This window comes from Pogoniulus pusillus, chromosome 3 (assembly GCF_015220805.1).
Source record: "Pogoniulus pusillus isolate bPogPus1 chromosome 3, bPogPus1.pri, whole genome shotgun sequence".
Classification (NCBI taxonomy): domain Eukaryota; kingdom Metazoa; phylum Chordata; class Aves; order Piciformes; family Lybiidae; genus Pogoniulus; species Pogoniulus pusillus.
The window spans coordinates 19,433,907-19,447,943 of NC_087266.1; the positions used below are offsets into that span (position 1 = coordinate 19,433,907).

Consider the following 14,037-nt stretch of genomic DNA (forward strand, 5'->3'; position numbering starts at 1 on the left):
ACACCATGGCACTAAGTGCCTCATCCAGGCTTTTCTTGAAGACCCCCAGGGACGGTGCCTCCACCACCTCCCTGGGCAGCCCATTCCAATGGGAAATCACTCTCTCTGGCAAGAACTTCTTCCTAATATCCAGCCTATACCTACCCTGGCACAACGTGAGACTGTGTCCCCTTGTTCTATTGCTGGTTACCTGGGAGAAGAGGCCACCCCCCACCTGGCTACAATGCCCCTTCAGGTAGTTGTAGACAGTAATAAGATCACCCCTGAGCCTCCTCTTCTCCAGGCTAAACAGGCCCAGCTCCCTCAACCTCTCCTCATAGGATTTGTGCTCCAGGCCCCTCACCAGCTTTGTTGCCCTTCTCTGGACATGTTCCAGCACCTCAACATCCTTCTTGAATTAAGGGGCCCAGAACTGGACACAGTACTCAAGGTGTGGTCTGACCAGTGCTGAGTACAGGGGTCTGTTGTCATCTTTCATCTGATCACTTACAACATGATAATCCATGTCCAATGCTTTCCACCTGACCAAGTGTTTTGGGTTCAAATGCAAGTTCCCAGAGACTCTTATAAATTTGGTAGACCCAATGACAATTTATAGAATTTATAGAGTGCCCTCCCCTCCTCCCCCTCCTTTCCCTTAAAAGACAGGGAGAGAGATAAAGATAGGGACACCCCAATAAATCAATCTCACTCGATTTGGAAGTTAAAAAGGAAAAGTTTAACAATAACTTAGAAAAAAAAAGGGATTGGAGGTAGGGGAGTTTACAAAGGATAAGGAAGGGAAAACAGCAAAATACAAAACAGGGATGGATACAACCCGAGTAGTGTGATGGTGTCTCTGCCTCGTGGCTGGTATGCAGTATCAGTGTGTGTGTGATCATGAACGCAGGTAGAGGAGGAAAAGGGAAAGAGAGCGAGGAGCAGGAAGTGCTCCTCTTTTATACCGCAGGAAGTGGGGGGAGTGGGCTAACCATCACCTGGAGTGTGGCCCACCCCTGAGGAGGGGCCAAGACCCCTAGGGTCAGGTTCAGGGTCACTCCCCCAGGAGTGTTAACCCTATACACCAAGTTTAAGATAAATTATTGTAATGATTAGGAAAAAAAGAAGAAAGATGATTAATAGTTGCAGCACCCCTAACCTGGTTTATTATATAATGTTTCTGGGGTCTTGTACAACATAAGCCTTCCCTTTCGTATTCACAGTGTTTTAAACTACTTACCTTCTGCATTAAGATGCATGGTTTCCAGAGGTCCAATAAATGCATATCGCATTCCCAATCCATCAGACATCACAAGGTCTAGGTCAGTAGGAGATACTATCCCTTCCTAAGTAGCAGCAACAGAACAGGAAGGAAGATTTGTGAATGTTTAGGTTTGATGTAAATTGCCCAAGTTGTGTGTATCATTTAAAAAGCAATAAAAACTAAGGCTAGAAATAGCAATTAGCCTGCAAACAGAAACACAACTGGCATTGTTTGCCAGCAATGTCTGTCGATGCAAGACTTCCTCTGGTTCAGAATAAACATCATTCCCATTTCCAAGATCGCTCTGCTACTTAATCCAGATACACTCTGATACATTTGGCATACTCTTATAAACTGAAGTTAATGCACCATTTTGTACAGTATGCACTTGTTTGCCTGGCACCTATTACTTACAATAACACAATAATTGCTTCAACTGAGCTGTTTGTTTTGTTTACCAAAATACTTTTCTTCTCAGAAGCTGAGAATCAGAGAACAGAGAGCAAAAGTGATACTCCTTAAGAGCACACAACCAAAAGATTGTGTACCAAATCCAAGTACTACACCAGCCCTTTTAAATACAGGTGTTTTGCCTAACTCTTACACCTCCCTTAATATGCCATCAGTCCTGGATTTTCAGGCAGTCACAACTGGCAGGACAGGGGTGCAGCAGTGGCTACTACTCCTGAGGTTACCTGTGAAAAAAGGCTGGGACCAAACACACAGGCAATGCAGCTGCCGCTCCCTCCCAGAAAATTCAGTGAACATTCAATCTACCCAGCCTCAACCTGCCCAACTTCTCAAATTCATTGCTAGCCTCACACATCAGAGCTGGCATGATACAGAGCATGTAAAATGAAGCATTTCTCTGGTTAAAAGTTGAACACTGCTGTTCCACCCACATGATAGCACAAGAAAGCCAACGCCTCCATCAGGTTAGGGCAAGCACAGGGAGGCTTGCAGAAGAAATGAGTTATGGTTCTTTAACAAATTTACCTCAGAAGAATATTATTTATTATATGAGGTTGTTTTCCACCTACTGGAAAGATATGAATTAACTAAGACCTGTTATAACTGCTTCCATCAGATAAAGCTTGGTTTCAAGAACTTGTCCTCTTTACTCCCAGCGACATAAAAGCATTTCCTTTTGGTTAAGAAGGTGGAACAGATCTTGAACTGCTTCTAATTTGTCTTCTCATCCTACCTTGAGGTTCTCTCCCCATTTGGTGCCTCTTTCTCCAAGCCCCTCTGAGCTGCAGAGTACAATTATGCATACTCGTCTGCCTGACCCAAGACACATTTTCTGTTCAATCCTCCACTCGCAGGGCCTGTCTGAATCCTTCTTTGCACAACACAACAATCAGCTAGAGTTAAAAGCATGAAGGACAGCTTTCCTGATCTGTGCTAGACATGGACACTTGAGCTAGACACCTAGACTCTCTTCATCATCACTAGGGAGGGAAAAAAAGAAGTCACCATCCTAAAGCAGCGTGCTAGTTTGAAGCTAGCTAGTATGTTTTGGTGAGAAGAACTAGCTTACAGGCTGTGAAAGGAAAACAATGGTGATGTCTACTCCCCTCAGAGTCTTGCTGAAGAAGAAACAAAAACACTAGATAACACTCTGGCCTTTTTGTCTGGCACTCTGCCTTGAGCTTCTGACTGAATTGCATCTCCCTAACCTCACCTTCCATTTGGCCTAACCCACCTTTGCTTCATAACCTCCTGGCTGAACCTCTATTCTTTTTTAGGACTGGGGTAAGGTTGAGAGGGGCAGGGGGAAGGTGCAGGGGTGGTTGAGAGCCCCTCCTGGGGACTCATGTTCCTGGCAGGGGAGTTGTGTTTCTGTATTAATTTTACCTTGTATGTTTCTGTATGTAACTGTATATACTGTAAATATCTGCTTGTACATTGTGCTAGCTGTAAATAAATAGCTTCATTCATATTCCCAGAGCCTGCTGAGCCTAGTCTGGGTAATTTATAAAGTGGGGGGGAAACACCCAAACCATCACAAGCAGGCATCTAGAACAGGTAAGATGAGTTGTGTCCTAAAAGGGCCTAATTCTCCTCACTGAAAGATGATTAAGAAGTTTGGATGTCAATGTCCACACTGTAGAAATCTCACCTTAGGTAAGCTGAGTCCCACCCACAGTGTTTTCCTGTGTCCATCAAGAATCACAGAATGATTTAGGTTGGAAGGGACCTCAAAGATCATCCAGTTCCAACCCCCTGCCATAGGCAGGGACACCTCCCACTAGAACAGGTCACTCAAGGCCTCACCAACCTGGCCTTGAACACCTCCAGGGAGGGAGCATCCACAGCCTTCCTGGGCAACCTGTTCCAGTGTCTCACCACCCTCACTATAAAGAACTTCTTCCTAACATCTAGTTTAAGTCTCCCCTCTACATCAACTACATCTATTGTACTAAAAGAAAGCTATAAGTTAAAAACTAATATAACTTCTACAGCTGGCCACAGACACCAAGTTTCATCATCTCAAGCTCAAATAGAGCCTTTTATAAGGCTCAGCCTCAAGTCTCCATCTGCTCATAGATGTTGCTCCTATCAAAAGCAAGCCCAGCTGAATCCCTGTTGCAGGTGACTTTTAAGCTTTATCTTGAAAGCAAACAATAATGTAATTAATAAGATATACCCAGCACGTACGGAACGTGGAGCTCTAGTAACAACTTCATTAAACATAAAATGGCAGGGGATAGTTTGAGGAAGGAGGCAGCTGAGGGGAGACCTCATCACTCTCTACAGCTACCTGAGAGAGAGTGATTTGCCATTGGAATGGGCTGCCCAGCGAGGTGGTGGAGGCACCATCCCTTGAGGTCAAGAAAAGCCTGGATGAGGCACTTGGTGCCATGATCTAGTTGACTGGATAGGGCTGGGTGCTAGGTTGGACTGGATGATCTTGGAGGTCTCTTCCAACCTGGTTGATTCTATGATTCTATAAGGATGTTGTGGAGAGGTTGGTGCTGGTGTCTTTTCACAGGCAAAAGCTGAACAAGAGGAAATGGCCTCAAGCTGTGACTGGGTAGGTTTAGATTGGACATTAGGACAAATCTTTTCACAAAGAGCGGTCAGGCATTGGAATGGGCTGCCCAGGGAGGTGGTTAAGTCACTGACCCTGGATGCATTTAAAAGTTGTTTGGATGTGATGCCTGGGAATATGGTTTAGGGTGAACCTTGTAGAGTAGTTATTGGGTGGACTGGGTGATCCTGAGGGTCTTTTCCAACCAGAATGTTTCCGTGATTCTGTGATCTAGAGGCAGTCAGGAAGGTCTGCATAAAGAGAGGACTAAAAGAATAACCCAGACAGCATTCAGACAACAGACCAGTGTCAGTGCTACTAACAGAGGCACCATACGTTTTTTCCCCTGACATGGCAACAACAACTTCTCTGAACCACATCAGCAAAGTCAACAAAAGCACTCTTCTGTTGGGAGTGCTTCATCCAAACAATGAGTTGTGCTGGTAAAGCTGTGCTTGATGAGAACTTTTTTTTTCTTTCCTGGTTGACATGGATTTGTGGACAAAAGATTAACCACAAGTCCCAGGCACGCATTTGAACCACAGCAGCTGTTAAAAACTCTACACATAACGTTAAAGAGTTAACAGACTCTTGAAGCACTTCAGAAACATTGCAAATTCATTTTCAAACTAAAAGCTGGATTATTTCTTTTGCTGCTTCAGTCCTCAGTTTCAATACTGACATTTGAAGGCCAGGTGCCCTCAGAACTATGAGATGACTGCTTTGCTCTTGGCCTTTTGGCTGTAGCTGTAATTTGGTGCTAAAATAGCTATTACCAGTAGGGAAGACCCCTCCAGTTGATGGATATATTATTCTGCACCAGTGAGCTCAGTTTCTCCTTGTCACACAGGCCTTCTCAAAGAAAAATCTTTTAGCTTTTCTCTTGAGAAATTAGAACACACAGAAATGAGAAACAAGTTTGACTGTCCTCACACAGGGAATAACCCTACTCCCACTCATGTTAAGGAGATCATAAGCTGGAATGATTCAGCAGAGTGGGTGCAAGGTCAGCAAGGTGTCTTCCATAAGGATCAGTGTTTATGCTAAGAGGTAAACAAGAAAGAGTTTCAAACCAGTTTCATTACATCTAGGTGGGAAACAATCTTCCCAAGGGTAATTTTCATTCTTTTTATCCTGGATTACCTTTCTTGTAAGCTTTGCCCTCAAGCCTTCATCAGAGGAAGTGTACTGGAGCTCACCAGAAGCTTTTACAGCTACAGAACTAAAATATTAAAATAAATAGCAACAAAAGCCCCAGTGTCCCAAGTGGCTAGGCACACTTAAAGGTCTAGACTAGCTCAGGATCTTCCATGCTACTTATGACACCATTTATATACCACTATCTCATCTTCCTGGAGATTCTGATCTCCTGTGATGCCATAATATATTGTCTTAATGCTCCTTTGGTATTTTATTACTGCTTCTCACGATGCAAGGGCACTTTTCTCATTTCCAAAATCCTGTGGCAATTCTGTAGTCTCCACCTTTAGGCACTGACCCAGCCTGCTGTTTTAATCAACAGTCTTTACATCTGTGAGTCACATTCACACGGCCAACCCCCATCCCGATCTTTCTTTTTCTGATGCTAACAATTCATCATCTTCTCCTACTGGCTTCAGTCTCTAGAGTTATTATGGACTCCATTTCACTCCAGAACACATGTTTTGTTGTCTCCAAATTTGCCACTTCATCTTCTGTATCTCCCAAATCCATTTTTTCCCCCTGATTGCCACTGGGACATGCATTCTCTCTCAGCAGCACTTGCTACACCTTCCTCTCCACTATCACTTTAATCACATCATTTCGCTCCACACCCTGATAAGATCATTTTCCAGTGCTGTCATTTTGAGCATACGACTTTTCTCCTAGATTCCTCTACTAATTTCATGTCTTTCCACTTCATCATGTTTGATAAACTTGTCAAACTCCACACTTCCTACCTTCTTTATTTCATGGCACTGTTTTTCTCCTGGGCCTTCTAAACATGCTTTTATGATACCCTCCTTTTATGGAGCACTGTAACTACATGTTTAACCATCCACCTTATAGTTGATCTTTTGGAAAGGTTACCTGGATAACACATATAGTACAATTATTAATAATAAGGAATTTTAAAAGTCTTGCCAGTATTTAAGAACAGCCAAGCTAAGTCACTTGAGAAGGGAGAGGTGCATAAATTAGGGACTGAAGCCAATGTATCTGATTGCTGTGAAAATGAACTGAAATGGATACAACTGAACTATGATTGTTTATTTTCCAAAAGATTAACAAAAGTGACAGGGCTGCTGTCCACTCTTCTTGTCTTTTAGTGACTATAACCTAAAAGAAACCCAACTTTTTTCTTTAAAAGACAGTATCAGAAGCTTATACAGAGGAAAATACAGACTCTAAAGATACTTCTCATACAACCTGTCATGCAGAATAGTTTTAGTAGGTTCTTAAAATCAGATGAAATTCCCAAGCTGAAAATCTGCCATGTTCTCTTCATTATCTCTGATGCTATATTTCATTACCTCTTTGCAAATTCCAGGTGCTGCTTAGAACAATATTTCACCAATATAGGCTTCCACTCAGGAATCCACAGGAAAAGGACAGTCCAAGATACAGTAAGGTTTGAGACATCTGATCTAAAGCACTGCTGAAACTGTTTAATTGTTATTGTCTAGATTAAGTAAACCAAAACCTTACCTTCACAACAAGATAAAGTCAAAACTATTTAACTAATATTCTTCTGCAACATAATCTTAAGACACTACAGAATATTGGTACCAGTAAAAGTGTAGTTAGTGTCAGCAGTGCACACAGTGCTTTGTAGAAAAATAAAGGAACTAAGTACTTGAACTAAAACGTCCTGCAACCTTCTCAGTTCATTTGTGATAAGTTTTACAGATAAATGTGGTCGTCACAGCTGTACCTGCAAGTCTGTCCTACTAAAAACGTCCTCTTCTAACAGCATATAAATGCTTCTAGCAGAGAAATTTACATTAGCTTCTTAAATTAAATACTGAGCTTGAGCACTGACCAAGAAAAACTCCAAATCCATTTCCAAATATCAAAACAAACCCACTTCAAGAAAAAAAAAAAAAAAGACAAAAAAAGACTGCTTTTGTCCATGCAAAGGTATCTGAATTTGTACTTCATCAAAAGCATATGTCCATGTGTTCATTCATAAGACCACTTCTCTGTCATTACTATAAATATTTTTGGGGGGCGGATGCAGATGAGAACTTTCAAGCTCTCATCTTGAAGTTCATAAAAATAACATATTGTTTTTTGTATGAAGAGGCTGATTTAAGGACATTTCAAGTGGCTTCAAAACATTGGAGACACTGCTATAGTTCTCTTCTGGTTCACATATAGTGCTTACATTTGGAGTGCTTGCATCCTTGTTAAGTGGCAACAAACTGATACACTGCAGTGCAAATAAAACAGGCCTCCAACAACAACACAGATCATTTTCTCAAGCACTTACCATGTTAAAGAAAACTTACAAATAGGACCACTGACCAGTTTATGACATGTAACTGTAGGCAGGCAAAGAGATTTGTTCAGACCTTTACAATCACTAATAAAACAAGGAAGCCTGAAATTGTATTATGATTCTGTTTCATTGTTCTTCTACAATAGTCAAACGCAATACACAATTATTAGAGCATCAAAATACCACAGTGTTCAGAATTAATTTTGTAAGAATGTCTGTGTTCTGCATCCAAGCTGATTTGGACTGCTTCATCCACTACACACACTTACATATCCAACCACAGAATGGTTAATAGTGTGGTCACTTTGAACAAGAATGCTTAACAAATGTTAATATTCATAGTTTATCTTCCACTCCTTGAGCTTGCTAGGGTAATGAAAACTTTTGTTCAGGAATGAGTAAAACTTCATTTTTAGAAGCCTCTCAAAGACTGTGAGATAAGGAGGTTATGTTTTCAGTAATTTAATGCTCAACAAGAAGGAATAAAGAGTGACTTAGAAGTCAGACGCTTCATAAGAGAAAAACATGACTTGCAGTAAAAATTACTAAGTTAGCAGGACAACAGTAGAAATAGAGTCTCTCTCAGGTCTGCAGCTCTCACCCACCATGATTCTCCTCCCATCAAAGGCTGAGTGTAGCCTGAAGTCACACAGTTGAAACTATACACCTTTGAAAGCTGGTATTTGTCCAGGCTTTTGGAATGGAAATACAGCCAAAGTTGTTACAGTATAAATGTGTATTTGACTGAAACGCATAAAATTATACAAAACCAGGACAACTTTGAAACTGACAATGCACAACAAAAGCAACTTTAATTGGATACTATTTTGTTACTATCCGCATACCACTACCCATAGTAAAGTATCATACTGAAAGTTCTCATCGAATCAGTACTCTTCTCCCACAGCAGCCCACAAAGCATTCTTACAGTTTTCTACATGCTCTTCAGCTATAGGAAAGTGACACTTTCAATAATAACTGCCTCATCTGCCAGCAGACCACTCTTTGAGACTTCAGTAGTTGTTCTTCATGGATTTCCTCCAACAAAAATGGCTAAAGGTTCCACTAAATCCAGACATACTTTTAGTGGCCTAGGTTTCAATAGCAGGAACTTTCACAATTCAGTTTATGCCCCCCAGAGATAGAAAATAATACTGCTAGATTTTTGAGGCATTACTTTTCTGGATATCTTTGCTGACCAAGGGCATTGTATCAATATGCCTACCAGACTTACTGGTCAACTCCTACTCAATGACTCTTTGAACTCTTTTAATAGTTCAACCTTCCACTTCTGTGGTATTATGCTAGTTGGTGCATATAAAAAAAAGTATTTTATCAACTCTGTATTGAGCTTTGGGATTCTTGAGTAAGTTCTGCTTCTCCTTCACAATGTGCAATTACTCAATTACTCTTTTCCTCCAAAAATCTTGTTCTTTACATGACTTGTTCTACAACAGATCTCTCCCTTTCAAGAAAAGGTTACAGTGTGGGAACATCCTTAACAGTAAACACTGCAGTTCACCTAGCTTTTTCCCCATAAATGTGTATTCCTTGCTCATATTTCTGTACTTATTTTTACATTTTTATTCTTTTAAAAAAAACCAAACCCTGTGTTATTACAGTTTAAAAAATAATTTATAGATTGCTACCTTTTCTATCCTATGTCTTTCAACTTACTGAAGAGTCTTTTCTTTATCATACCCTTAAGATTTTTTATTAAACTTCTGAATTACAGAAAACTTTATTTTAATTTAAAGAAACATCTCTAGCAGATCAGTGTCTTCCTAACAATACTGTTGTACTTACTATTATTCACCACATCACTGTTTTTATATTGCATTGGTAGTGGAAGCTAACTACAGGTAAGCAAAATCAGTTCAGCAACTGTGTTTAAATACTGTTTTGGTTAAAGAGTTGCTTCGTTTACACTATTTTCATGTTACCTTGGTTTTAAGATCTTCATTTGTATGTGTGGCTGTGTCTTTGTGGTTTAAAAAAAACAGCTAAACACTCTTTATGACAAAAATTAAGCCTCATTCAAGCCCAGTTGAATCTCTTCTCACAGAACAGGCTCATAATTCAGGTCTTCCTGATGAAAGCTCAGACTATGCACTACAGAATAGGCAACTGTGGGAAAAGCTAAAGAGGCACAAACAAATGATTCTCAGCTAGATGACTGAATGGGCAGGAGGAGGAGAAATCTGTCTTTACCTACATGTATCAAATAAGCATTGAGCCTATGAGTCCAATTCCTGAAATGCCATAGACAAAACCATTTAAATTACTATTTTTCATAGCAACTGTACAGTAGGCCAGCAGCATTCAGAAAAAGAACAGGAAATTAGGAGACCTTTTATAAAGAAAGGTTTCTATACTTTTAAGACTGCTCTTTTGATTGGCCTGAAAATGACAGTATTCTGAAAAGAAAGCAGGATAAATCATAGTTGTTATGATCATGTAGCTTTTTTTTTGGTCAGTCTTTGTTATTTATAACTGACGTAGCTTACTCTCTTTTAATTTGCATGTCAATAAGGAACAGTTTAACAAAGATGGCATAAATTTAAAGGAAGTTTAAATATACAATCTCACATCTACAAAAGTGACACAGAAAGTGAAAAAAAAAAAGAAGTAGTAATACATACACCCACAAGTCTCCAAGCTTCACTTATCACTGCATATTGGAGCCGATTCAGAACAAAGCCCTCAGTTTCTCTGTTCAGTTTGACAGGAGATTGACCAATCTTCTTCATCAGGGCATATGTTCTTTCTGTAGTAGAAGGATCCGTTTCTGGATGAGGAACAATTTCAACCAATGGCACAAAGTAAGGTGGATTTACCTCAAGAAGAAACACAAAAGGAGAATGTCAACGGATACACTGAAGAGGTTACTATAAAGCACTTTTACAGCTTGCTACTAATCTCTGTATTTTCCAGCCAAGACAATAAGCCTCAGTACTCCAGTAACAGCTAGTGTATTAATTTAAATAAATAATTAACCTTTCATTAAATCTATCTCTATTTAACCTCAGCAAATTTTATAGACCTACACTAAAGATGAGAGCACTCAAACAACAGTGGAAACTGTATACTGACTTGACATCTTCTCATTGGAATGGGCTGCCCAGGGAGGTGGTGGAGGCACCATCCCTTGAGGTGTTCAAGACAAGACTGGATGAGGCACTCGGTGCCATGGTCTAGTTGACTGGATAGGGCTGGGTGCTAGGTTGGACTGGATGATCTTGGAGGTCTCTTCCAACCTGGTTGATTCTATGATTCAATATTCAGATTGTCTGTTGTAAGCCTTAAGGTCACCACTCATCTTTCCCAATGAAGCAAGCTATTTCCTTTTGGATATTCAGGAACTTTATAACAAAATTATTTCCTGAACCACCACTTGTAAGATGGAACACTTAATAGATAAGCTGCTACTGGCCCAAGCCTGTAAATACATGCTAAACCCAGTAACAGATATGTAAAACATCCTTCAAAGAAGCTGCAGAACAGGTTACCTTCAAACACTGTACCTACTTTTAAAACTTATCTGTCTCTGATTCTTCCCAAATGTAATTTCTAATCAAGTCAAGATCTTTGTGCAGAATATTTTTGAAGTAATAAACAAAAATTATGAAGAACATGAAAAAAAAAAAAAAAACAACCAAAAAATAACAGCTAAAAGGTTTTTCTGTCATCATGTTACAAGCAGTAACACTGCTTACATACTCTTCCCAAAAGCACCAGTCCTTCAGTTATAAATCTCAACCCTCAGTCTAGTTTCCAGGTAAGAGAAGGAGGAAACATATCATAAATTACTACCAGAAGTAACATGGACAATTAAGGGATGTAATTAAGTACTGCTTCTTTCGCTATGCTCCCTTACAGTCAACTGCTTTTAACTGTGCTCATGTACAGCACTTAGTCACAGCAACATGCAAGCAGTCTTTCCTCTCTGTATGTCCTTTCCAGCCTCACTTTACTGCAGGGTCTGACCAATGCACAACTCGAAGTAGGTTACACCTGCTCTAACTACTGATGTAACACACTTTATTCCCTTTAAAGTGCTTTGCATTCCAACGTAACCTTTCTCCTTTTGGGCAGCTGTTGAGTGCCTCGGCCTCCTTTTCTTCAGACTAACCAACCCCATTTCCCTCAGCTGCTCCTCCTAAGTCTGTTCTCCAGAATTTTCACCAATTTTGTTGCCCTTCTCTGGTCACACTCCAGCACCTCCAAGACTTTTTTTGTAGTGAGGGCCCCAAAACTGAGCGACAAAATTCAAGGTATGGCCTCATCAATGCAGAGTAGAGGGTGACAGTCGCTTCCCTGGTCCTCCCTGTCACATTGTTCCAAATACAGTGCCTCTTGGCCACCTGAGCACACTGCTGGGTCATATTCAGCCAGATGTTGATGAGCACACCCAGGCGTTTCTTTGCTGGGCAGCTTTCCAGTCACTCTTCCCCAATCCTGTAGCATTCCATGGGGTTGTTCGATCCAAGTGCAGCACCTGGCACTTGGCTTTGCTGAATGTCCTACCAGTGGCCTCAGTTCATCAATCCAGCCTGGCCAGGTCCCTCCACAGAGCCTTCCTACCTCAAGCAGATCAACACTTCCACCCAGTTTAGTGCCACTTGCATTAAACTTACTGAGGGGTGCATCCAATTCCTTTGTCCAGATCATTGCTGAAGATATTAACAAGAAATGTTCCCAGTACTAAGCCCTGGAGAACACTGCTTGTTAACAGCCACCAAATGGATTTAACTCAATTCACCACCATTCCTTGGGCCTGGCCATCCAGCCATTTTTTCACCCAGAGAAGTAGTATCACAGATTCCAATCAGGAAGAGAACAAGTTAATTACTGAGAGAGACCAAGGCTATTATAAATTTCTTCCAAGAGTAGTGCTGACAGTCCTCTTACTGAAATATTCTATTTCACAAACTTGCCGTGGGGAGTACAAGGGTGTGTTCATGAACACACTCAGGAGCCTTAGGAAGACAATTCTTTAGGAGTGAGACAACAGATGTTGGTAAAAACTAAAAGTAGTAAAACATTGATGAAATTGGGAGTTAGGAGAAGGTTCCCAAAAATGATAAGCCTTTCTTCAAAAAGCACAGAAGAGTTTACTTTGCTCAGCTGAACAGAATAAAAGCTAAGAAAGGACACAACGAAGTAAACAGATAGAAAGAATTAAGCTATACAAGAGCTGCTAAAGAACATCAATTTAGTTTTAATGGACCCTTGCTAAGATTGGAAAAAAAACAGAAGACACAAACAACTTCCAACGGGAGTAGTAGAGTAAAAAGAAAAGAAATCCAACTGATAAACCATTTTAAGGTGATGTGATTATATGGTTTCCTGCGCAGCAAGACTTCACTCAATGACACACAGTTTCCTCTAGCTACATATTTCCAGCTATGTGAAGCAGCAGGCATGTGAGAGTACATGAGAAATTAACTGCTCTGCACAAGACTTTTCAAGGATAACACTGCCTGAAACTGAGTGCAGAGAACAGCTGTACCTACAGTATTGCCTACATTTTTATCATACAGCTGTGCCACAGAGTTTCTTTTTTTTCCCTAATTATTAAATCATAGAATCATTAAGGTTGAAAAAGACCTCAAAGATCATCAAGTCACACAGTCTGAGCCTATCACTATGTTCAAGTGCTGAGCTTCTCCTGTACTTTGAGAATTTCACTTAATTTCTCCTCAGTATGCTCACCTGTGCTTCACAACTTTAGAATTCAGTATACCAGAAAAATTAAAAGCTACTCTTCTCTTTTTTCCCCCACAATGCTTGATTCCTGCAGCCACCATTCCCAATGTCCTGCTGTCATGTTCAAGATGTTAGTAAGGACATGGTTAAAACAAACACCACCAAAAGCCAACAACTAGCATAAAGCAAGCATGTTTCCTGACAGGTGCAGCAAGGCCTCTAGAAGAGTAGATTGTCTCACAGCTTCTCCAGTATGCTCCCCTTTGAGTGAAGCTGAGAGTACTAACAAAATAGTCCCATCTGGACTGTAAAGCAATTTCAGAACAATTAGATATTCTAAAGCACTCCAGAGTATTTGCTTTGGAAAATACCAATATCCTTACAACAGCAACCTAGGAAATGTTTACACAGTGACTAGCTACCTTTTCAGACCTGATAAAGCCTGGTTCAGAAGTGGGAGCTATAATGACTGCAGCTCAGACTAGACAAGTCAACTGCTACAGATCAGCTTGGAAAACAGTAAGAAAGAGTAATGTTGAAGCAAAGACTGACAGAAAATAGGTAGAAGCC

The 14,037-nt window shown here is 40.5% G+C and overlaps 1 protein-coding gene across 3 annotated transcripts in view; it reads right to left on the bottom strand.

Moving 5' to 3' along the window:
* CRYL1 (crystallin lambda 1) overlaps window positions 1–14,037 on the bottom strand; it is a 60,040-nt gene that overhangs the window by 17,020 nt on the left and 28,983 nt on the right. For all 3 annotated transcript variants that reach the window (XM_064171588.1, XM_064171609.1, XM_064171598.1), the window contains exons 5-6: window positions 10,401–10,595; window positions 1,220–1,325 (exon numbers count right to left, since the gene is read on the bottom strand). In XM_064171588.1, the coding sequence (XP_064027658.1) occupies window positions 1,220–1,325; window positions 10,401–10,595 (301 nt within the window). The remainder of the gene's footprint in view (window positions 1–1,219; window positions 1,326–10,400; window positions 10,596–14,037) is intronic.